This window comes from Numenius arquata, chromosome 2, assembly GCF_964106895.1.
Source record: "Numenius arquata chromosome 2, bNumArq3.hap1.1, whole genome shotgun sequence".
NCBI lineage: Eukaryota > Metazoa > Chordata > Aves > Charadriiformes > Scolopacidae > Numenius > Numenius arquata.
Window position 1 is genome coordinate 63,074,163 of NC_133577.1, and position 26,259 is coordinate 63,100,421.

The following is a 26,259-nucleotide window of genomic DNA, read 5'->3' on the forward strand; positions in this document are numbered from 1 at the left end:
TGCAGTAACAGTTTTTTCCTGGGATAGTTGTTGTTAAGTATAACATGATCTTTTTTTTCCCTGCTGCTACAAATTAATTCGGGTGTCAGTTTTGCTGCATTGGTTTTCCTATGTCTTGTTTCAGTAGTATGAAGTGAAGAACTAAAATTCTGGGGAAAGATGACGAGGAGAAGGAAGAATCAGTAACACGACAGATTTGCTTTGTAGTTATTTTTAAGTTGAGTCTTCTTGGATGTTCCTGCTATTGCAGAGGGTGTGGATGCTTTACTGTTGACTCCCTTAAGGGAGCTGCAGAAAGTGATCTTGTCTTTGGGAATGTATTAATCAAGCCTTCTGCCTTCTATCTAACTTTTCTGGTGCCTTGTCCATGTAGAGAAACCTTGTGGGTCTTAAATGCCCTACTGCTGCCAGCTGTGGTGGTCATGCCATCCAGGGAATTGTGAGCCTAGTTCTGTGTTGTCTTGGTCTCCACTGCTCTTTCAGAAGGAGCAAACCCACAAGTAACCTCCTCAAGAATGATATACCTGAAAACGTAATCTTGCTTGGTCCTTGGCTGACACAGAAGGATAATTCAGTTGATACTTGGCATTCACCTTTTCCTTCTCCATCCAAGGTTGAACTGAGACAAGAGCAGGGCTGGCAACCTCTGGTCTAGGTTGGCCTTTGAGCCAGCTTTGCGATGCTGCTCCTCAAGGCCTCCACACAGTGACTAGATGAGCATATTTCTTTCAGAATTGTTGTGTTTCTTCTTTTCCTGATTCTTTAAAGCCTTTTGCTTGGAAAATTTGAGTTTAAATCGTAAAAGAATTTCTAGGAACGTCTGTTGGGATCATGGTTCTGTTGTATGCTTGCCAGCACCACCAGCTGTGGCCTTAATTTAGTTTTGTTCAGCTATGCCCATGAGACTCCCTGTGCTTTTTGCCATCATTACAGAGGACCTTTCTGGCCTCAGAACAGTCCATCCAACAAATTGCTGTCACTTTATAGGCTCTCAACAAGCAGAGATGCTAGTTCAAGAGCCTTCTCATGGCATCTCCTCTTCTGCAAGTGCTATTAAAGAAAGTCAGCAAGTGGGACACCTTCAAAGCATTTGCTTTCAGATACTGACTGTCCCTTCCAATTGTTGGGGAAGCTATGCCAACTTGGAAAATTGTTCTTGCATTCACTGAGTCAAATCAGCTTGTTCTTCCTCTTAGGGAATTAGTTCTGATTGCAGGGCTGTAAGGAGATATTTAGGAACGTTAAGAATATTTTTTTTTCAAACCCTACATCAAATGCTGTGATTCTGACCTCAAAGGTTTTCTGGTTTTGTGGGGATGGATGTTTTAGAACATGCTGATCCTTCTCAGTAATAGTGCTTGTAATGTTAATTTTTTTCCATTCTTGCTTCTTACCACATTCTGCATTTAAATCAGTTTTTCACCCAAGAGCAACGTGTGCATCTTTGAATCTTGATCTTCTGTGCAGAAGAAGAAACAGTTCTTGTTTTGGTGCTCAGCAGCATCTAGGATCTGGTTTCTAATGTTGCTCTTGAAAAGCTGTGCTGGAACAGTGCTTTACCTCAGCATCATTGCAAGAGCCACAAAAGCCCGAAATTTCGCTTCCTGGTGTTTTATGTCAGACATGGAGAACTGTATAAATGAAGAATCTAAATCTGAAAGTTTAAAAATAAAAGGAATAGCTGAAAGAATAAAATCTTTGCAGTAGAATGGGAACTGCTTTAAAACACCATGCTGGAAGCTCCTAGAAAATGCCTGCCATCTGTCGAAAAAACTTTAGAAAGACTGAAAGAAAGTTGTTATGACTGAAGAACAACGTATAGGAAGTTATTAGAAGTAAAAACACATCCTCCTCTTTTCTTCATTTGGACGCACACTCTGGAAGGGTAGATGTAAAAGCAGAAGGAGGCTAGCCAAAATCAGTTTGAGGAACAGACGGCTAGATGCAAGAAAAACTGCTATAACTTTTTAAAACACATTCTGGCATGCTGCTTATTTCTGGAGCCTGCAGGGCCAACAGGTGATCAGTAAACAAAAAAAATTCTCCAAGAAGATGTATCAGAGAAAGGATATGATTTCTTTTTTTTTATGCATATATTTACTTGGAAAAGCTTGATAATGGACAATGTGCTCATGAAAACCATTTTTTTTATGGGGAGGCACAAGAGATTATCAGTTTCAAACAGAAGAACTGGTAATGAGTTAAAGAATAGCAAATCAAAATGGCAGGTTACAGGCAGATGAATGGGCACTGTTCATCTATCTACTCCAAAACTAAGTTAGTAGACCACACAGTATGGCATGTAATTTCTCTCAAACTGCCTTTCCTCCAGAGAAAGAGAAGTGGTTAAGGTAATGCAGATAATCTTTAAAGTCATTCCAAGGATCTGAGTGACTATGACAATCAGGTACCCCCGAGGTACCCGCACATGGGATGCAGTTTGTAGGCAGGCATATTAAATTGAGGAAGAAGCAAACGTGCATCTTGCAAAACAAAATAAAATCCATCAGTTCTTTGATTTTGTTTCTTTGGATTTCCAAAACACATCCAGCAAGGTTGCACACCCTGAAGTTCTTAAAGAAACCGAGCTACTGTGAGGTTGAATGTAGCTTCTTAGATTCTTGTTTGATGAAATAGAAAACAAATTACAGGACTCACATGCTGGTTCTCAAAGTGCTGTAAATTCAGAACTGAAGTCCCACACATGCCTCTGCAGAGGCCTTTGCTCTGCAACATATTTACAAGTTTCTGGCAAATGAGGGGTGTAGAGTATACTAATGTGGAAATATCTCATGATAGCAGATAAAGTGACAGATGAAATTCAGTACTGATAGATATTATAGAGCATGGACTGGTGGGGAAGAATCTGATATGTAAAACAAATGAGAACAAAGCGTTGATGTAATACAGATTCCTGGGAGAATGTCATCCGGGTTCAATGTGATCAGCCAAGCAAATGTTAAGAACCATTAGGAAAAGAAAAAAAAAAAAAAAAAAAGGAAATTAACAAATAAAGAGCATCGACACGCTGTTGTGTTCCCTAGCCTTATTTTGTTGCCAGTGTAGCAAAATTGAAGGAGGTAGAGGGAGGGCAAGAATGCTCCAAGGAATTACTTAAGCTTGAAAAAGACCAAACAGACTAAGAATGTAATGAATTTGTAAATAGTTATGAGCATCATTGGGAAAAGCGAGTAGAGGATTGCTCAGTTTTCATTTGGTAAAGAACTACAGAATACTAATGAAACTAAGAGGTAGAAAATTTCCAAAGGAGAGATGCTTCTTTACAAAGCATATAATTCAGTTGTGGAACTTCTTGTTTTGCGCAATAGATGCTAAAGATATATATGGATTCAAAAGCAATTGAATGAATGAACACTTTGCAGTAGCAGATGTTGCAGAGAAAACACTGGGCTTAGGTGGACCTGTGGCCGGACCAGGGATTTCATGGAATCACGGAATTGTCAGAGTTGGAAGGGACCTCTAGAGATCATCTAGTCCAACTCCCCTGCTAAAGCAGGACTGCCTAGAGCACATTACTCTGGACTGCATCAAGGCGGGTCTTGAAAAGTATTTATAAATACATAAAAGTTATCCATTTCTTAAAACGTATCATTTTCTGATTCCTTCAGGCCAAGTTAAAGTTCCATATCCAGAATCCTAGCGCAGCTGAACTGGTTCATTTTCTCTTTACCCCACTACATATGGTAAGGTTTTATTATTTTGTCAGTGTTTTCCTTCAGAACTCATGCATTTGTATCCTCTGTGACCTTTTCAAGGATAACAAGATTGAAATGTTTTATCCCTGGATAATAACTAAGGAGAAATGTGCGTGTCTTAGGATGAGTTTCTCTTTAGAAAAAAAATAATAAATCTTTTTCTGCATATATTCCCATCTATTTAATATATTTATTTAAATCATCTTTAGCTTTGTGTGTTATAGTTTGCCATTATAATTTTTAATTAACAGTAAGAAATTGAAATAATTTCCATAATGCAGGAGGATAGTTGAAAGCATAACCATATGTCTATTTAATGGAAGTATGTGTAGTTTTGATCAGTACAGCAAGAATAATATGGTCAAAAGTGGGTCTACATATAAAATGGTTGGTACCAGAACAGCAGTTCTGCAATAAATGGTTTAGTTAATCTGTAGGACATTAAGACACATTGTTAGCTTCTCAGAGGTTTGGTGTTTGGCTTTTTTTTAATTCTTTTTGGGAGTGGGGGATGTTGTTGTGAGTAACAAATGTTTCCTAGCAGCACTGTAGGTAACTTATATTCACAGTAACTTCCTTACTGAAAATGTGTATGTTCTTTGTATTATTTTAATACTTGGATTTAGGTGGTGCAGACAACAGGAGGTCCAGAGCTTGCTGGTACAGTTCTCAGCCCCCTCTTAACAAAAGATACTATAGACTTCCTGCGATATACTGTCACTAGTGAGGAAGGACAGTTATGGATGTCATTGGGTGACACATGGACCAAAGCCAGGTGAGAAAAAGTCTTTGCATATTTTAGAGATGATCTCTAAACTCAAGTTTATTGACACGATCTTAACCAGGTTATTCACTCCCCAATAAACTCAATATTCATTTTTTAGGCTTTAGACTCTTCAGAACTGTTCTTTGAAGTTTTTGGAAAGGAATTCTTCAGCCTCAGTGGGATATTAAAGTGGTTTGATTTTAGGGGTCTCAAGGAGGGAGAAAATGCAGACAGAATTTTTTGTTTTGTCTGTGGTATCAAGAATGTCTTCACATAACCTCTTGCAGTCATTTTTTCTGAACTGTCCTTTGCATGTTTTCAGTTGTTTTTCACCATTATTTTTCCAACCCAGCTATCAGGACTTCATTAAAAACACATCTGAAGAAGCTGCAGTAAAAAGTGACAAAATATTGATGAACAGGATGCACATTTCTATTTTCAATTTTCAGTAATTATCAAAAGCTAAAAATTTACAATGTCTTTATGTCTTCTTCAAAAGCATCATAATACTATAAAGAAAATTCTTACAATTTTTAAACGTTTATTGGCTGAACCATGTTACATGCGTGTACCCTACATGTTGCACTTAATGGATTCACTATTATGGTTAGGCTTAGCTAAAAATTAACTGGTTTATGCCTTTGTTGTTTTTGAGGGAAGTATACGGTTTGAAAATACTTAAGCAAAGAGAACATTCCAAAAAAAAAAGTTTAAATTGGCAAAGTGTGTTTTAACTCTGTAATCTGTGGTAGATAAGTGCTTTTGATGATGATCGAGTATATGCAATCATTTGAGCTGGAAATGTATCATGTATTTTGTGTTTATTCATCCTTGTTCTTAGATTTCAAATTGGAACATGAACATCTAGCAAGTGGATTTCTTTAATGAATTAATTGATTGATGAAAAAGTAGTTGAGTGTTTTTCTGGTAAGGAAGGCTGCATGGAACGCCCTAGAACATGGAGTGATAGACATCCTCAGAGTAGGGAGGGTGAGGTACAGGTCTTTCCCTTCTTTGAGCTCTCTCTGTAACAGGACCAGAAATGTCCTAATTCATCCTTTGGGCCTGTTGTTTGGCCTGTTACTACAAAATGAGCTGGAAACAGGAGTTGCAGCTCCTTGTGATTGCCAGCAAAGCACCATCCACTTGCTTTTACCTGCTTCAAGCTCTGCTACCTTTATAGCAGCTTGTGGTGGGGCTGGCAGTGGAAATTGCCTCATAGCATTGGAGACCCATGCAGGAAAAATGGATCACTGGGTAAAATAATGGGCTCCTTGTCTTGGGAACTACCATCATGATTTGTTTAGTCCATCCTGTAAAAAGTTTAATGGAAAGAGAAGTAGCTCATGTTGGGCAGTGAAGAATGAAGGATTTGGAACATAGCTGGTTGACCTATGCAGATTAGAAATGATGGTCTGTTTGATCTCAGTATAGAGAGGTACACTGTGGTGTGTTGTAGCAGGAGAGTTGAATGATGAAACTCAAGGGTTACAAGCCTGCTAATGGGCTAGTAATTACTGACTGCTCCTGCAACTTGTGTAACTGGCAGCATTTGTCCCTTAATTTTGAGCAGTGCCAACAACGAGACCATTAAAAGACTACAATGTACATTCCTGTTTCTGCTTCCACTGAGAAGACACAGTTATTTATATTGCGGGACAGTGTGTTATGCACAGTGCAAAGGCAGAGCATGAAAACATTTATTTAGGTATTTTGTATTACAATAGGGACTGCCAGTGGAGCTCTGAAAAGTGATACAGTATTTTTAAAAGATCAATCTGGACAGCAAATGTGATGATAATCCTTGTGTCTCAGAGCATGGAGAGTTGGAGTTTTGTTGGTAAATGCTATTGTTTAACTTTTTCTTTTGGGTGTAGCTCGGCTCCCTAGGCTTCCATGCTTCATACCTGCTTTTAGACTGTTATAAAGCAGGCTGTGTCTTTTGTCTGGTGCTTTAACACAAATAGAGCATTACAGTATTTTTCCCCACCTAACAGTTAAAACAAATCCTAGATTTGTTTGTGATTGATTCTTCTGTTACTCATCCTTTGCTGCAAAACAGAAATTTGTTGTGTTTTACCCCTGTCCGAGTCCTGACCGCAAGAGCAGTTTCTTTCTGCAGGGCACAGCAGGGAGCATAGTTGTGGTCAATAAATGTTTCTGCGGATTTTCTGTGCTCTAGCACAATTCTGCCTGTACCATAATCCCAGCCTCTCCTCTATACTAAAAAAAATTCTGAAGCATTTAAATTTTTAGGAAATCTATTAAACCAATATTTGTATGGCCCTTGATATAGATCTCTAATTTACTTTTCATACAGAGCGGATTGGCCCAAAGACCATTTTATTCCACCTTATGTCCCCCGTTTCCGAAATGGTTGGGAGCCTCCTTTGCTGAACTTCATGGGAGCTCCAAAGGACCAAGAACTCAATCATTTGGCTGAGTCCGTGGCAAATGTTGCAGAGCAACAGCGGAAGCAAGAAATGAAAAGACTATCCACTGAGGTAGGTTACCTGCGACAGCGTTTTGTAAATTAGCTGACGGCAACACCAACTGCTTCCTTCGTAATGAAAATACTCTGTGATATTGTTGGAGTAACCGTGCTCTGATGTCTACTACATCAGTGTAAACTCATTATACTTATATTGAAGTGTTATGAAACCAAATACTGCTTTAGCCACCGGAAATGTGATAAGGAAAAATATAAGGCTTTTGTCTACTGCTCTCCTTGAGCTTGGTTCACTTTCCTGCCTCAGTTGGGAGGACAATCCAAGCTCCTGTGGTTAAGTTCGATTCTTGACCTGTGCTTTCAGATCCCATTGATTTTGGTCATACGTACTTCAGGTAGAATTTGAACCAAAGTGTTCTCAAACATGCATCCGTGCACAGGCACACAGACAAAAAGTAAAAAACACCACTTTTTAGGGAATTTTGGATTTAAGCTGCTTCTTCACAAGGGTGGAATTTAGTGTTCTTTTAAGTAATTTCTTGATACTTTCACTGTATTGCAGGAAAGTATTTGGAGGTGCTATGAGAGTAATGCAATGTCAGGTAATTTAGGCCTACTTCTGAAAAACAGTTGCCAATTAGAAGAATTATTGCACAGGAACATTTTCCCATCCTTTTCTCCCAATAAATATGATTAATTAAGCAAAAAATGAATTATTCTATTTAAAAAATGAAAACATGCATCGCCATCTAAAGCCTTCAGAGAAATCAGACTGCGTTTTCTGACTAACTGTTGAGAAACAAAGGAGCTGACTATAAAGATTCTATCTCCTATACTTTTTCAGTAGACTTGGCCAGAATACGTGCTTTGGTTTATGTTGAAAATTTTAAGAATGAAAGTGGATTTAGTTGCTTTTTAGTTCAGAAAAAAAAAATAATTGCGATTTATATATTTTAAAAGTTTTAGTTTTGGATGCTTTTTGTTGTTCTGTTGGGAGGACATAAGCTTTCATTTAAAAATTTATTTATTTTTCTTTCTAGCTTTAGTTTCAATCAAGTATTAGCTACTCCAAGATCCCCTGTTAGCAGCTGTGGTATGGAAGTACACCTAGGAGTTTTCTAGGTTTAGTCTATAGTCTTTCCTATCTTCCTCAAGCAATCTACACCAGTACTATATTCGGAGTACATCTTAACACAATGATACTGGATTTTATCTTAATTTTATAATAGATATTATATATATCTTTTGATCTGTTAGTGAAAAAATGCACATATGGAAGAAGATTCAAGGGAAGGATTAATGGCTGTTATGAGATGGTGTTTTCTTGCAGAGCAATTCTCTTATTGGAGACAACAAAACTTCCCCAAAAGTTTATCAGAAGTGCCCATGGAAAGTTTATCACAATAAAACTTTGTTTTAATTAAAATCTCCATTAGTCAAAAAAAAAAAAAGAAAAAAAACCCCAAACTACTCAGCTACAGAGACAAACAAATTGGGTAAAATGTCTGCCAAGCAAAGGAAGATAACATGGTACATATTTGATTACTTTAAAACACTGTTTGGCTTTATGCCTAACAAGATATGCAAGAGTAAATGTACCAAAAACTAAGTTATTGCCAGTAGTTCGTTTTGAGCAAAAAAACACTTAGTAAAGTTAATGGGCACAATTATGTGAAATGTAGCTGTTGCCATTGCTGTCACCCCCTTCCTTAGTCAGCTCCCAAAAAAATCTAATCAAATATTGTCTCAGTGTTTCACTGCTGCTCTTCTAAATTAAAAAAGAAAAAAAAAAAAACAACCACAACACCCACCCCCCCCACCCCCCCCAAAACGCAAAATAGTATTGAAACAAAGAACAACATTAATTTTTCTGTTCTGGGGATTTTAAGAATTTAATTTGTTATTCATATACATATAATAAGTTAAAACAATTTTTTAGGGGGGGTGAAATACATTGAGGGGTTTTGGTTGTTTGTGTGTCAGGGAGTTCATGTCATTCTTTTTGATGTCAGTAATGTTGGTTAGATTGGTGGCTCTTTGTGCCAGCTTAGCCTCTTCATCTTAATCATCAAAAGACAATAATAATAAAAAAAAATAATCCCAGTTCATTGAAGGTGTTTATGTGCCTGGGATGTCAGGCATTGGTTTCATGACTGTTGCTGATTCCCGTGTGGTCTCGGGTAAGTCGTTTAACCTTGGTACCTTGGTTCCCTGCACCAGTGCCTCCTCAGCACATCCCTAGGGGGAAAACTGCTGAGCTGCTTAATAGCTGTGAAACGCTGCAGGTGCTCAGCTGGAAAAAAGCTGCGCAAGTGCAAAATGCTATTTGTCTGCAGCAAAAGGACTGCCCTGGAGTGGGTGATACCAGATATTCTTTCCTAACTCTGCCGTAACAGCTTGTTTAACAAAGGGTGCTGGAAAAATGAGGATTTAAGTGTTCATCTCTTGCTGGTAATTGGCCTCCAATGTCTTGGTGTGACATTGCTCTCCGGAGGACCGAGGCTGCATGTCAAGAGCTGTGCCATGCTGGGAATGGAGAGGGGGTGCGTGCAGCTGCCCTGGCCCCCCTTCCGGCTGGGCAGCGACTGCTCTGGCATCTGGCAAAGTGGAGGTTCCCCCTCATGAGAACTTTTTTTTTTTTTTTCCATTTGTGAATCTTAAGACACAATCATGCACGCAGCTCCCACCGGGAGGGGTTTCAAGGTGGAATCGGTTCAGCAATGAGGACTTCAAATGAAACAAGAGGGAACTGGTGGTAGAGAGTCCAGTGAGGCTAAGGTGATGCAGATAATTTGTGTGTGAAGTAAAATGAGTTCCTTCTTCCTGGGTGTCTTTTGATGTAAGGTATAAGGTAGGGGACACTCGAGATTTTTTTTTTCAGAGAGGTCTTAATAATATAGTGTTAAAGAATATTCTATGTGTGCGTGTGGAGGTTGTGTGGTTTTAATATCTTCTCATAAACCCTCAGCCCCGTAGGCAAGTGTCTCTGGGTGCCAGGTCAGATACTTGGAGGTAGAAATTAGGTGAGTGGCTTTTCTGTAGCCACACAAACAGAAAAAAAACCCAACAAAACATCAAGCCAGGATTACAGATTTGGAAATTTCTGATGAATCTCAGCTGTTCTAACTTGCTACAACTGGATGATGGAATAGGGAAAAGATCTAGAATGAGCAATTTCAATATCGTGACCTCCAGAAATGAACTTCTTCTCTTGGTTTTGTTTTCAGGAATGTGGTTAAAATAATTCTTACTTAGAAGCAGAGTAGTTAAGTTGTACTTAACTGTACTTAAGGTGGGTTTTTTTTAAAGGACTGCTGTTTAAAAAGAATTTCCCAAATACTTGAATAATCTTATATATGTGCTTGTGATAAACTGTAATTATTTTCCTTAATTAAAATCCGTAATTATACCAACTATCACATTTCTTTTTGCATTTCTTCTTTGACTATAGTCATGTTCAGGGAGAGAGTGACAGGAATGAGCCGCTTGATATTACGATCCTGCAACAGAGTGGTAATTTTACGTGGGAGGTTTTATCTCTTATGCAGACTTACTGTTAGCTAGCTAGAGTTTTCTGGCTCTAAGTCTACATCTAGAACAAAAGCTTAAAGTGGTTTTTCAGAGCAGTTTATTCTAAAGCCATGCAGTCGTCGTTTATAAGTTGTGTTGCTGTAGTGATATCTGAGAGATGACGTGGACCTTGCCCCAGAGAACTGTTTTTCTAAAGAATATCCACTGCAATATTAATGCAGTGAGATGACTTGGGATAGAAATTCTTTTATTCTTATCCTTTTGATCTCCCTGTTCATGTATTTGAAATGCAGAAGTTATTAACTTTTCATGGCAGAACCGTGAGCACCTGAGGACGCCTGAACGCTGACGGGGACCCTAGGGGTGCTGGATTAAGTGAACGAGGCGGTGCGGCTGATGACACTAATCCACTTTGTGGCTTTGTCTCTGTTTTGTCTTCCAGCCTCCCAGTGTTCCCGACTACCCTCCGTCCGACGGGTATGCATTCAGTAACACAGTTTACAAAAGAGGGCCTCTGCTGGACCAGGGGGCGGCTGTTGCTGCCTTTAAGCAAACTGTTAGCCGACATGTAGATAGGTAACACTGAATCAGCGGCGTGCGTGGTGCTGTGGATAACTGTCCCGACTTATTGCTGTTGGGGTGGCGGTGTCTGTAACTACCTCTGGTTGTGTTTGGAGCAGATCATTATTTCTATGAGGAAGTGATTCTCGATAGCAGTGGGTATTCTGCTTTCACTTCTCTAAGGCACATCATTAAGACTCTTTTAGTATAATTCCTATGAAACTACCCTGTTTATGTATGCTGTTAAATCAATGTTTTTGTCAAAAATGATGCAGTAGAATTCCAACCCAATTAAAAACACAGAATCCTCCTGTTTGGGTTTAAATTTTATTTCTGCTTTGTTTCATGTTTTTAAAAATATTCTTCGCTCTTTTCAGAACTACAGAGAATGACAAGTCTGCTCTGAAATTCATCTGTCCTTGTTTTGAATGATCGTTTGATTTGTTTAGTTGCTCACTTAGTGCTCCGTAGTTTCCTGCTTTTAGTTTTCTGCCCTGGTGCATAAATATCCCCTTTCAGAATAGTATCTCCTTGTTTCTTCCATTCTCTCTCAAATATTACGAGAAATACTCTGAAATGTTTGCATAGCAACTAGTGTCTTTTAGCACATCCTCTTTCCTCCCCTTCATTTCAGCTGAAATAGCTTGACAAGGTCAAATGCAGCGATCCTTGCAGCCCCAGCCTTGTCTGTGGGGAGAATTTATACTGGTACAAACCCTGAAAGTTAAGCGGTAAAGCGGTGTTGGTATTGCTCCCCCGTGCCAAACCACAGTCTGTATACACCATATGAAGAGTATTTTAGCTTATGTGCAATGAAAGATGTTTAGGCTACATTTTTGGGATCAGATTGCAGGTTAAAACAGCGTTGATGTAACTCTCTTGATGAAAACCTTTGCATAACCTCTTGTTTTGAGTTATGTGCTAAAAGATCCTGTTAATCTATTTGCAAACATATTCTCACGTGGTGTGCAGGTTGGAGACTCGATTCTTTTCCTGAGCTTTGGATTTATTCTTCATAACAACAACAGCAGTAGTAGTCACCTCTAATCTTTTTCTCAAACTTCGTTACTTTTTTGGGTTTTGTCTCAGGACCAGTCAGCTTGAAACTTAGATGGTGTGTACTCCAAATTCCTTTCTCTCTTATCTGTAATGTGATAAGACCCATTTTGTCCTTTCAGAGTAAGAGTATTCCATGCAAATGTTTTTGCCTCCATTTCAGGTTTAGATAATGGGGCTTATTGCATTGAACAATTGATGATATCAGAGTATCTGGCTGCACCTGAAAGAATCATCCCAGCCTCCTTTGTGGAGGGTAAAGAGAAATGGGTGTTTCTAAGATGCAGTTTATGTCAGGTGAAATTAGTCTTTTGAAAGATGTGAAATGAGGCATGCAGTAGTGGTGCCCGTTTCTCACCACTGATTGCAGGAGAGAGTCTAGATGGCTGGTACTGATGCAACATCCACAGTGTGTCCCCCTGTTTTCCAGCCTGTTCAACACAACACAAACTTCCATTTGTTAATTGGCTCTTGAGACATATAATATGTGCCTGGTAGGAGCTCATTGTTGGGGAAAAGCTGTTAATATGCATTATCCCAAGTAGCTTCCATTGAAAGATAAATTTTAAATCATCTGTGAAGAAGCAGGTGGAGGAGTGGGTTTGGGGGAGGGAGTGAGAAATTCAAGTTGATCCTTTAAGCCATCGTTTGCTGGTCCTTGTTCAAAGCTGGCATTCCTAATGAACAGTCCGAAGGCAGTGACTGGGCCACTCACGACTTTCTGAGGGACAGTTAGGTTACACGGGGAACTTCGGTGAGCCTTATTCCAACACGCCAGCACCTCCAGTAAGGTGTGCTTTCCTTGGGTGACTTAAAGTAAGCATTAGGATCTTAAACTTTCAGTGTGTTACTGGGTATATTGGGGACTCTCTCTGATGCTGAAAGAGAACCGAATAGTTTTTCAGCAAGTTGTGTGGTGTTTCATGGCATTACGCTGTGTGGTTTGGTTTGGCACTGTCTGAAGAAAAGCGCCCTGGAAGTCTGTGCAATCCACTAGGGTCTCGTTCAGCATGCACAGGCAAGCAGAAGGCTGCATTTACGGTGTATCCAACAGGCAATAAGAAAGCACGGTGGAGGATGGAGGGAAGGGAGAGCTGAGAATATTGTGCCCCAGGTACGTTGTTTGGCTCATTAAGCTGGGCTTGAAGAATTATGGTCTCTTCAGAAGTATACAGCTACTGACTAGCCTGTGCTCTGAGGATGTTGCTGTTGATGGCACCAGAGTGGAATAAAACTAAAACATAAGCATTTTGTAAAATTCTTCCTGAGTTATGTTTTTTTGAAGTGACCAGGATAGTTAGGTGTGGACAAAGTAGGAAGAAACTGTTAGTGAAATAAGTTTGGAAAGGCAGCCTAAAAGTAAAAGTGTCGAAAAGTACATTAGTCATATCCCTGAAATAGTAAGGAGGGAGTTCAAAATTATATGAGCTTTCAGTGGGTGGCGGAAAAAATTGGGATTACTCACACATGTTTCAGCCTCATAACAGCTATTCTGCAGGCTGGGGTTCATCCCTTGTTTTTCACTCTCTCCTTAAACACTTCTAGTGTTTTGTCTTTCTTTCAAAATAATCTTTCAATCTAAATATGACTCTTCTTTTGTTCTGCTCTTCAAGTCAAGTGAGACAGTTCTCCACAGCCATGCAATAGCTAGGTAACTAACAGACTGCTCAGGCACACCTGAGATCCACAGTTACACAGCACCATCACCAACGACCGGCATTTGTATCCCTGTGCTATGATGTTGTATGCAGCATTTCGAGCCATTGGTTGCTTCGTGTTTTCATTATCTGTTTGGATTGTTATTTTTTTTAACTTTACTACCTGGTATGGATTTGGGTTGTTGGGTGTAATTTGCAATACATGAATCGTGTTACTGTTTATTTTGGACCTGTTTTGAGGTGGCTGGGGGGGGCTTCTTGCCTTGAACAGGTACTATGTCAAAGAAACCAGTAGCTTCTTACCCGAAGGCATTCTGAACAGGTCTTTCCTCATGGAAACGGAAAGACACAGAGTTAAACTGTGGTATGCCTTGTTCTACAATGAGCCCTGTTTGTAACTGCCAAGAAGTTATTTTTCTTTTTTAACTGATACAGTAACTTGAGGTTGTTAGAGTTGATGGTATCTTATGGTCAGTTAAGAAAACTGATCTACCGTAGACGAGCATTTTTTTAGAGTTTAATTCCATTGGTGTTTATGGCAAAAAATTTATTCATCTATTATGTATTTGAAACGATTTATGATGAGCACTAGAAATACAGTTTCATACAAAGCAAAAGATATCAATTATATACTAAGTATAGTCATTTGTTTATATGCCAAATGACTGTTTAACCTGCTGTAGGAAAACAGACTAAATATAGTGTACACGTTTGTTTTTTAAAACAATGCCACCTGCTAATCTAAGTCGTTATCATAGATCTTGCCAGCAGTGAGCCAATAAAGATTACCAGTTCTTGAGGTCTATGTAGCTCAACTGCCTCTTTCTTTTGTTTCTTTTTTTTTTTTTCCTTTTTTTTGGCACTTAAGTCAGTGTGTTATAAATAGGTAGCTCCACAGCAGCATCGTGTTAAGGTGGGGTGGGGTTTTTTTGTTTAATTGTTTTGCAGGCTGTTGGAAGAGGGCGTTTTGTCTGTGTTTTTATTTTCTCAAATGTCTCACTGAACAATAGTCTGATCTCTGCTTTGCAGAAACTATGAAGCACACAATAAAGCACAGACCAAGAAATATGCCAAATGCAAGTATGAATTTATGGCAAGGAACAACAGTGAGCTTTCTGTCATGAAAGAAGAGATTGTAGAGGTAATTTTTTTTGCAAAGAGAAAATCCAAATTTCTGGTACTACTCAAAGCTGAGGGTACCTTTCCTGTGGACAATGTTGGCCGTTCTTGATGATTACTTCAATGTGTTTGATTTATCTCCCTTAATATAGAATTAATATATTGATTAATTTTGCATCATAGACAAGATAAACGAAGGTTCTGCACTGACTTATGAATTGATGCTGTAGAGATCCATGCTAGAAATATATTTGTGTGTTTCTTCTGTCTTGTCTGGTGTTGCTTTTAAAAGCCTAATTTAGTAGCATTTAAATAACTGGCTCTGGCAAACACTATCTGTGTACACACAAGGCATAGTGAAAGACTGTCCTTACCTGGAAGACTTGGTACCCTGAAAGCTAGACACATTTGGAAGGGAGGGAGCAACAAAGAGAGAAAATATTGCGTATGAGATTGCTCGGCAGGTAGTCAGATTTCAGACTTCTGGCCATCCAGCTCCAGTTCCCTGTTTACTCTGAAGTGCTGTCTCTCCAAGTTTGTGTTCTCCTAGAACAGTGCACTTTTCCTTGTGTTATTAGTAGTTACTTATTCCTTTTGTCAACAGCACAGAGGTTGTAGAGATGCCAGGCTCTCTGTGCAAGTATTTGATTTTCATTCCGCTGTCTTGTCCAGCACATCTGAGTTTACAGAGGTTCATTACACACTTTTCTTCCATATCCTTTCTTCAGAGCCACGTTCTGAAAAATGCAGATTTAATGGTGATGATAATCAAGGAAGCCTACAAGGGTTTCCTAGGGACATCTGTGTAAGGTCTGTTGGCAATCACAGAACCTGGCAAAGTTAAGGTTTTGAAATGATGCACAGTCTAAGTACTGGCAGGAGGAAAGTCAGAAAAACCCTGTAATTAATTTACCAAATTGTTTCAGATTCTGGATGACAGAAAGCAGTGGTGGAAAGTTCAGAATAAAAGTGGCAGCACAGGCTTTGTGCCAAACAACATTCTGGATCCTCTGAGGAATCAAGAAGGTGGTCTAGGATGGTCAGAGCCTGCGTATACCCGCACCATCCAGGTACCGTCTGCTCCTTGGGAGCAAAACGTTATTTTTGAAGTGTGTGTGTGTGTGTGTGTGTAGGATTCCCAGCAAGGCTAAAATATATGCATGTTCCACTAATATGTCAAAAGATTTGTATTTCTTGTACAGGCTGAGGCTGATTTCTGTATTGCATAGAGTCTAATGTGAGAATAAAATTGACAGAGATACAGAAAAATGTTTTCCTTAAGTTTTTTTTCTACTTATTTGCTTAGAGGTGGTAATTTCAATCCTAATGGATGTGTACACATTTATTTTAATTGCAAATATCCTTTGTGGATTGATAGCTGCTGATGCCAAAGAAGGAGTTTGAATTATTTAAGGTAGGGTCGTCTTTGTTTCTCCTAGGAGAGTGAACGCTAGCTTTTCTTTTTATTTTCTGTCTTTGTGTGTCTCTATCTCAGTCTTGAATTTATTTACTTATTGTAATTTTGGAATCATAAAAAATAGGCGTCTTTGCTTTTGAATTCACAAAGCAGTTATTTTTCAATTACTATGCCTGTGCATCAATAGCACTCTAGTCTCCTGACCTAATTTTGGTTTTCTTTCTGTGGTGTGGAATTGAGATTTTTGTTGTTGTTGTTGTTTCTTTTATATGTTGAACAGAATTAGAGGTAAAATACTAAAAAAAAAAAATAGATCTTGCATCAGTGCAATTGTCCACCTGACTATGGATATACAGGAGAAAGTTGTAATGTGTATTTTAGACAAAATTTAAGTGGGCTAAAGGCTCATAAAATAAGAGGTTTCATTTTCTAAGGCCCATTTCTTTGCTTTTACATCTAATGATTTTGAAACGTTAGGCAAACAAGTTTGGATTAAGCAGAAATTCCAGGCCTGCCTCTGAATCAGACTTTTTCAGTTCAAATGCAAACCAAACTTCTGTTGAAACTTGAAGTTAGATTTAATTTAATCTAATATTCATTCCTTGTGCCCCCACGCTCCACAGCTGATGACTGAAAAATGAGAAATTCTGTAATGTTACTGTTTCCTGTCTCTGCTGCAGACTCATCTAAAAGTCCCAGTCGAAGGTGTTGTTGTGCCGGATTCTGTGTGCACAGCTATCATGAAAGCTGCAGCTTTTGCAGTATTTCCAGTTATGCAAGGGATATAGAATACCTCTTGAGAAACAGGTCCTATGCTATTTCTGGCACAATGATGTGGTAGACCTCTCTTGAGCTTGGTGGGCTTGAACCAGATCGTTTCCGAGTTTTTCCTATCCCTAATTGTTTGCCTATAATGTATGAGCTCGTTCTAAATTGATTATGGTTTTTGCCTGTGTGTGAAATGAAGCATGCATCTAGAGTGCTTTTCAAATCCTGATTTAAAGCTCTGACTTTTTTTTTTTTTTTTTTCACTTTGGGTGCATGTCATTTTGTGTGATTGGAATTTGCCAAGAAATCCTGAGCAGACTGAGTACGGTTTTGAGTAGAGGTTCTTACACTGTTCTTCGTAATACATCGCAGGTTTTGAAGTTTTCTGTTTGAAATAATGACATGACGTGGGAAATAACAAAGTAGTAATTTTCACAAAGCATTCTCCATGGACCTATGAAAATCAGGGTCAGAGAACAACATTTAAGATAATTTTGTTTCTTTACCTTCTGGCAGGTTGTTCCCTCTAGTCCCAGGTTTGTTTTGTTTGTAGCTTTAGGAATATAATGAATTACACAGGATAAAGGGAGTCTTTACCAAGAGGTGTCAGTAATGTTGTTCTTAACTTTATGGCAATTATTATAATATTAGCACTCCTGAGTGTGCTCATTTGTCTCTTTCCCTATGATAGATACATGGTTCATTTGGAATCTGTTTGCATAACCCTATTTATTTTCATAACAGCGCTATGAGACATTGCTGCTATTTCAGAGAGAAATGAGGCATTGAAGGCACGATTGCCTTGCCCAAGGTCAAGCAGGAGAACTTGTGGCTAGAGCAGGAAATTGAAGCGGTCCCTATCAGTGACTTTGCCAGAGCCTGAACGCGAGCAGGCTCAGTGCCCGGTGCTGTGCAGCTTTTGCTGGTCTCTGAAGTTCTCTTTGGTTTTCGAAAGACTACTTTCCAAATAGCTTGTCTGCTGAGGTGAGCACCCTGGTCGGCTTCAAGCCACAGATAAGTGTTATGTACAAGGTTAGCGTGTTTCTTTATGGACTAATGGCCTTCAAAGCACAGCTGACCAAAGGGTGTTTCCAGATTATTAGGAAGGATTAAGGATTCCATTGAAGGTGATAATTATTCTAGAGACCAATACCCTTTCTCTGAGAGATGGATGCCTCATTATCACAATTATTCTTAGAGCTACAAAGTTTATTTCACTCTCACTCTGTTCCCTCTCCTAGCGACCTCTGAGTCCACACGCTAGATTAGATCCTGAATTTTCTCTCAGTCCTTTCAGGATCCAGCCCCCAGATAGTTGCTTTAAAGCACTGTATTGTCTAAGATGATACTTACAGGAACATCACAAGCAATATCCTAGTTATTTTGTCATCTTTGTGAGTCAGAGGCTGTAACATTGTGTTTCTTCTGGTCAGTTGAATTAATTCCACGAAAACTGTATTTTTTCTTGTTCCGGTACTTTTGCACATTTAGGAGAGCATTTTGCTGATTGTTTATGTTTTCCACTAATTTTAATTATTGATTATCAGTTTCCTGTGGTGTTGTCCATTTAGTCTGCCTTTTTATTGTGAACCAACAGTGGCATATCACCATCTCATTATATATGAACATAAACAGTTTCCCAAGAACTCTGAATTCTTCTTTTGTACAAATATTGCTGGTGAACCTAGAAAATAATTTATCGTAATATTGCCTATTTACTGTGCATTTTTTTAACCCTCTTGAAAAAGAAATTTGAGGAACATAATGGGATAGAAGTGTGTATCTTGGTGGGCATGTTAATTAATCTCATGGCACCCTTTGTGAGGTGAGACAGTTATATCGTCAGTGATGTCTATGAAATCCTGAGGCACAGAGAGTAAATGTTAAGCCAAATGCAGTCCTGTACTCTTATTAAAAAACACAACTGTTCACAGAATTGTGACAGTATATCTAAGAGGCATGTTTATGGCATGTAAACACCAGGAGAAAAGTCTCCACCTCACTTGGGACAAGTGTCCTTTGCATTTCTTGGCCATCTACCATCAAGTCTCTTTCAAGTCTCTTTGTTTCTCTCAGCTCACTTAAAATATCTCTGTGGGAAGTAGTTTCCCCTCAAGCACAATATTTGTGCTCCAAGTTAGTGTCATAGTGTTCTACTCATCTTTTGCCAACTGGTATCTTTCCTGCAGATCATGAAGTGTTTGATAATGAAGAGATGCAGTTGCCAGGTGTTCATTTTGTAGTGGCTGAAGAGATATCATAATTTTTGACCAAGAGCCAGTGTCTCTTTCACCTCATTTCATATCAAACCCTCTTTAAAGTTGCCATCAGACCAAGGCTTTTGAAGGCTTTTAAAAAGAAAAAGTTGTTTCCTGCCCAATTCAACATTGATCCAGTCCCAAACTATGGGATGCCACTTATTATACAAAAATGTACTTAATAGTTGTAAAAACAATTTGCTTAATGATAAGAATGAAAAGTCCCCAGTTTGCCCATAATTGTATTTTTTAAAGAAATGAGGAATAATCCTAGCTAATACCAATTTGAACAAGTAAATTCTGTCTAAATTTCTCCTCTTCCATTCTAATGTACTTTTTGCTATCTGGCAAGATTCTAGCAAGGTGAGTTTGTAAATCCAATAAAAACATAAATTCTTTACACCCTGCAAAGAGCTAGTTAGGTGACTTGTAATGGGATTTTAATAGGCAGATAATTGGCTGCATAATAGCTGAGTCCACCGAAGGAAACTCTGGCAAAAGATTGCGCTTCAAATTTGCTCTTCCAGGCTTGGGTACCTCATTGGCGCTTTCGGATGAAGACAAGTAGTTGGTTCTCTCTTCTCTCTTAAAACGTGTCTCAAGAAAATATCCAAACCACAATGTTGTTGACAAAACTGAAGCTGAATGGTCTGTAGCCCTCTTGGCGAACTCCTGTCACTGTGCAAACAGGAATGTGGCACTAAAATGTTTGGAAAGAGAGTAAATGGGGGGCTCTGTGTCTTGTGTTAGCTTAATAAGAGCATTTCCAAGCACTAATGCTAGTTATGGTTGTATCCAATGGCTCTTTCATGCTAAGTCTATATTTGTCACAGTTTAAATATACACATTCCCTTTTTTTGATGCCAAATTGTTTTTGCAAATATGTTGTTCTCAGTTTTTTTACAATTAATGAGAATTAGGCTTGATACTGTTAGGACTTTTACCCAAACTTACTATTTTGCTTACATTAAAAATGGATCAAATCATACTGAATCTTGATTTTCTACAAGATGCAGTCTGTAGTGTGTTGAAAAAGAGCTTTGGGGTCTCTATTTTTTTTTCCTGTAAACCCAAAGATTTTCTAGAAAAAAATGTAAAAAAAAAATCTAGTCCCAGCAAGCTTTTCTGATATATTCAGATTTTTTAATTAGCATGTATCATCACTGTTCCAAATAATTTAAAGAATTTGCTCCGATTTATATGAGTGGAGGATTGCAAGTTTATTCTTAAAAGAAAAAAAAATATGAGAAAGAAGGGAAAACAAACCCCAGAATTGTTCATTGTTCTTACAGCTGTCAGCAAATTAGTGAGTACGTCTGTCAGCAGGAACGTTCACCCTCATTTTCTAAGCTAGCCAACATTTCTTAAGCTGATATAAATATGTTCCTTTTTCAGTACCTGCCATGACTTAATTGTTATTGTTCTACATTTGCAGGTGTTCTCTCCATTCACCTTACGACCTCCAATCCATTGTCAGTTTTTTCTTTGGGTTTTGTTTTTTATTAAACCTCTTTCTAAGTTTCTGTCTGGGTAGGTGCTTTGAAAAGAGCTCATCGTTTATATGGTGTCACATATGTATGTTTTGTAGCCAACACTCTGTTCGTTATTCCAAAGAAGAAAATGATGATAACTCTCTATGTTATGATTTACTTAGTGAGTAAGAAGAGGTAATTATTAGCAGTGATGTTCCTTTGTTTTAAATTGCTAATATGTATGAAATTTCAGGAGTAGTGTGTGAGGCAGTTACTTTTTACCTTTCTAACAATGCTGTTTGATGTGATTTACTCCATTTTCCTCACAGCAATTGCTGGGAGAGCTTTCAGAGGTAACGAAATTACTCTTCTGATATTGAACCTCAAAAATGACTCTTTTGGACTTGCAGTCACCAAATTCTATAGTGCATGCTTGGTTTTTTTGTAGCAATGAATAGAAGTGATGGGATGAACGTGTGGATGTCCTCAAAAGATCTGGAGTTAAAAAAAGATGTGTTAAAAAAAGAAATGTTAAATGCAATTCAAATGTATAATTGGCTTTTGGGCGCTGTTCAACAAAATGTGAAGTGTATTTCAATGTGGTTTCATCTGTAAATTTAGAATTTACATGATGCTTCCAGTTTAGTTTTTATTTTCACTCCAGCGAGTTGTTCTGATGAAGCTTGCTATTGAAACTCCATCAGTGGCATCCATGGAGAGCTATGTGTAGTGATTAGATACCACTTTTTCTGGATTATGATTGTGGTGATGTGCAGTTGATGCTTTGGTTTGTAATGAATCCTCTCTACCATAAGAAAAGCCCTGCTTTTTCCTTGCATGTTGTTTAAGAAAGTGGGGGCACACATGAGGGTACCTTGTGGAGGTAACAGTCTAGCAATTGATAGCTGTGAACAAATTTAAAAAAATACCTGAATATCATTAGAACATTTTGATATCTGTGAAATTTTGAAATTCATTAACAAGATTTTGGATGTACCATATCCGTATATCTTATATATACCTAGTAGGGCACTCTCTTTCTACCAGAGGACAGGTCTCTTAAATGTACATTATTCTGCTTTTTCTCTTTTATATTATGTTTCACTTGGCAGTTGACATTTAAAAAAGCATTTATTGGTTTAACATTGATGTAGTAGAATACAGAAAAGTCAATAATACGATTTTTTTTTTTTTTAATCTCCCCACAATGCACTGCACAAGGTGGACACAAAATAATTGAGATGAGTACCTCTGAACAACTAAATGCTAAGGAAAAAAAACCCACAAAAACAACAAAAAGCTTTAATGGGGAATGTATTTTAAGACTATATGCTTGCTTCAGTAGCTGACTACCATAATTTAAGTGAAAAATTATCTAAGGGAAACAAAAGCCTTTTTTCCTATGCTTAATTGACTGGCCATAGAAGCTGATGGGATAAATTTTGTGCTGGTGTAACTCAGCCTAGCTTGGCTGTAATGGTCCCAGTTTACATTCACTACAAAATGCCTTGTACATCAGGTAGACTTACTGAGTTGGGGATTCCTGGATAAGGGCAGTTGCTGACATTTAATGAAAGTTTGATTGTTGTCAGGGCAGTGATCTGCTGCTCAGATTCTAACATATGGCTCCTACAAATATTTCCCTACTTGATCTGCCATAAACCTTCTGCCTCCAAGGAAACAAGGAAGAGTATTTCAGGAAGGAGCAATGAATCTGGGGAATGTACTCATCTATTTTCATACCAAAGTAAGCAGACTTCTCATAACTAAGAAATGAGGCATCCCTATTGAGCAAACAAACTTTATTATTAAACTTTCAAGCTGTGTTAGTCGAAAACTGCAGAGAGGGAGCACTGTCAAAACAGTGAGATGTGGAGTTTGAACTGTTTGAAAGAAACGGGTAGCCTAGTTGCTTATGAGCTTCTGAGCTTGTCTGTCATTGGGATTGCCTTGGAAAAATGCATGTGTCTTCCTGTAGCTGGTGCTATTCTAAAGGCAAAGAAGGAGAAAAGAAATCATTCCCCAAAATTATTCTTGAGAGACCTGCTAGTTAGTTATTAGTAGCAAGATAATTTCCATGTTGTTAGAATATTGCGTGAAGTTGGGGAAAAGAAACAAGAGCCTTATTCCAAGAATTGTGGAGTTTGGGATATGTGTTTTTTAAATTGAATTATTGCATTGAGGTAGCATGTAGTGACCACACAAACAGCTGAAAAGGCACAACTGAATGGGTAGGAGGAGCAGGAACCTCTTGAATGGTATCTGCAGTTCAAGAAGCAATGTGTTATCCCAACCTCAGTGACGTTTGTAAGTTAAACCATTAGTCAGGCTTAGGTGTGGCTGACTATGTTCATTCTTCACTATTTTTTACATAACATCTCTAAAATATACATTTTTACACTGATAAAGTCCAACAATTAAAAAATTTTGGAAGCTGTGAAAATGTGCCAGGTAACAGAAGCTTGGGATTTAAAAACAATTTCATTTGTAGAACTCATCTGTTTGAAAGAAAGAAACGTGTTTCAGATGATGCCATTGCTGTGAATTCTGTGTCTTGACAGAGGAGATTGATGCCAAATCCTGATGCCAAATCAAGTTCTGGCAAATTTTGGAACTAGATTTGGCAAGAAAGGTGCCATTGTGTAATAAATGAAATCCATTGGTGCAAAGCAACCCCGCGTTTTCCGAAGAAACACGAGTTTATCTGATGTCTTCTCCAAGTTTTGTTGTCGAACCGAGTCTCTCTGCATCTTTTCAGAAACAAAGGACGGACTACGTTGCAAAACAACCTGATCCAGTTCCTGCTACTCCTTCGCCACCTCCAACACCCGCTCCTGTCCCCGTGGCTGTCCCCCTCCCTCCTAGCGCACCAGCACCCATACCAGTTCCTGTGCCCAAAGCACCAGCGACCATCAGCCGCCAAAGCAGCACCTCTAGCGACAGCGGTGGCAGTGTTGCACGGGACACCCAGAGGCAGAAGCAAGTTCCTGTGGATCGTAAGTTTGACTAAGAAGCAAGAAAAAAAGTATTTCTCCCATGGCTGTGTCTTTTGCTTAATCCTTAAATTCCTTAAAACCTTGTGTTTCAGGTAAATGTTTATGAAATATTTAGATTTAACCCTATGTTTAAAAAACGCATTTTCTATGTATGTGTGTTCTGATCCTCGCTCACAATGGTAAATGGGGACAAAACACCTATGCACTAGTCCCAGTCCTAAATTTTCTCGTTTCATGACTGCCTGGAATCTTCAGTCAGTGGTTTTCATCACTGCCCATGCTGGTATACTGGCTAATGTACATTTTCCACATACATTTTTTTTTTTTTTTTAAATTTTCAAATCAGTTTTAAAATCAGTTAGACTGTTTTTACATTTCTGTCCATGGCTGTCCATATTACTAGGGCATTTACACCATTCTGATACACGTATCCAGGGCTTGCAAGAACACTTACAGGTCTGGCCGATGCATAGGAACCATGTTGTAATAGCGTGTGTAGGAGACTCGTCTTACAATCAGGTCCCCATAGCTTGGTCAAAGCAACAGCAACTGGCAGGCCACGGGGCAAACTTTTGTGTCTTGGGCTTAGGAGGATGGTAGAATGTACTCCATAACCCTTTAGCTGGAAAAACATGATAACCTGCATCCAGCAGTGTGGCAGTCATGAAAAGCTCTGATTAAGGCTACCTTGTGAACATATAGCCTAACTGATGCTGAGGCTCCTACTCCGTATTGACTGAAAAACAAGTTAGGTTAGGAGAACTTATTTAGTCAATAATTGCTGTCCTACTACACTTAAAGCAATGTGATGGCCTGGCTTCAGAATAACTGAAACTTGTAGGCAAGTATTTACTATAGCTTCTAAAGTAAGAGCTGTTAAAATAACGAGCTTTTTGCAGTTCAAGAGTTGGCAGCTTTTCCCATCTGCCTCCCTGCCTTATCAGAAAATCCCACTTCCAATGGAGATACAAACTGGCACTGAGTGTAGTTCTTCCTGCAGAAGGGCTTCTTTCCCCCCCTGTCCCCAGTGGATGGGAAGCGTGCCTGCTTGGATAACCACCCTCTCTCGGTGGAGCCTGCTTTGACATTGCGTGGTGGTAGACAAGCTCTTGCCTAAGTTGTGAACTCAGGAAGGGTCTGGGACCTTTTTAATATTTTCACGTAACAGAGTGGCTGGCTGGAATTTATAAATAGAGAACAGCCTGGCAGGAGGAACAGCCTTCACTGCCATTTCCCAAAGAAACAGTAGGGCCAGCTTCTGCCTTTGTCCTATTTTGGGCAGTTTGGTGCTTAAATAAAAATAGAAACCCAGTGTGGAAAGTGAGGGTGAAGAATTTCAGCACACAAAAAAATGATAATTTTATTTCCATATACAAAGGACTTTGCATGCTGTAGCAGGTGTTTCCTTGAATCCATGACGGCCTTCACATTTTTCCATCTGTAAATGGATAGAGACCATCTTGGCTTCAGGTACAGGGTGTGAGGTGTGAAGGGTTGCCGTAGACTAAGTGGTTACATGATATCTTTTACCCTCTCAGCCTCTGCTGAAGCCCTGGGCCACGCTCAAGAGCTCCTGTGCCCTCACGGGAGCTGTCGCTCAATCCCAGTTCATGGGCTTCAGGTACCTCACAGTCCTCACAGAACAGCTGCCTCTGCAAAGGTAATGGGCAACCTTGCCCTTAGACCTGCTGCCCAAGTGCCCACCTGAACCCTGCAGAGAACACGTGATGTGGTACCTGCTTCACACCCTGAGGGAATCTTGTTTATTTATGATAATGCATCTAACAACAGTAAGAATCTGTTATCTCACAGCTAAATATTTGTCTTTTGATATAGTCTTGGTCTAGATAAAACATAAGTCTTTCAAAATCAGTGTAAATAGAAGGAAGATAATAATTTTCTCGCTGTCTTCCTGTTTGGGAAAATAACTGGTGCACGCTTCGATAACATTGCCTAAAGGCTTTACTTGTATATCCCATCTCAGACCTTCACATATCACTGAGCACATGTCATTTTGGCTTCTGACTCACACTCGGGGGGGAAAAATCCTCAATGCAATAGGGCCTGAATGCCTCAAATATTTTTTACTAGAGATATTTTGTCCACTTTCAACCTGGGGCTATTTTGTAAAAAAAAAAAAAAAAAGAAAATGGCTAAACCAAGGATTTTTCTTTTTTTTTTTTTTTTTGTGGTGATTAAAAAAAATCCTTAAAGCCTGTGCAAAGCTTCTTTATATTTGACTAACTGGCTAGAGATGTTGATCCTTGTGAGGTTTCAGAAGGACGTAAAAGTAAAGAAAGAAACATTTTAGCTATTTTCAGTTTTTTCGTATAGAAACTGTGTAATTTTCCTCTGTTGCTATCAGTGTAATGGGAGAAAAGGAATGGCTTTTGCCACCTGAGCGCATCAGAGAAGGTGCTGTAGCTATTGTTTGTGTATCAAAGTAAGAAGGTTGAATAAAGATGACTAAAAATATATTGGTAAGGAAATCT

The 26,259-nt window shown here is 38.8% G+C and overlaps 1 protein-coding gene across 1 annotated transcript in view; it reads left to right on the forward strand.

Annotated features, from left to right (window-relative positions):
• Positions 1-26,259, forward strand: part of EPS8 (EGFR pathway substrate 8, signaling adaptor) — a 103,384-nt gene that overhangs the window by 71,603 nt on the left and 5,522 nt on the right. Inside the window, exons 12-19 of the mRNA XM_074161838.1 lie at positions 3,630-3,704; positions 4,343-4,491; positions 6,803-6,986; positions 10,905-11,038; positions 14,767-14,878; positions 15,783-15,926; positions 16,235-16,270; positions 23,530-23,767. Of these exons, the coding sequence (XP_074017939.1) occupies positions 3,630-3,704; positions 4,343-4,491; positions 6,803-6,986; positions 10,905-11,038; positions 14,767-14,878; positions 15,783-15,926; positions 16,235-16,270; positions 23,530-23,767 (1,072 nt within the window). The remainder of the gene's footprint in view (positions 1-3,629; positions 3,705-4,342; positions 4,492-6,802; positions 6,987-10,904; positions 11,039-14,766; positions 14,879-15,782; positions 15,927-16,234; positions 16,271-23,529; positions 23,768-26,259) is intronic.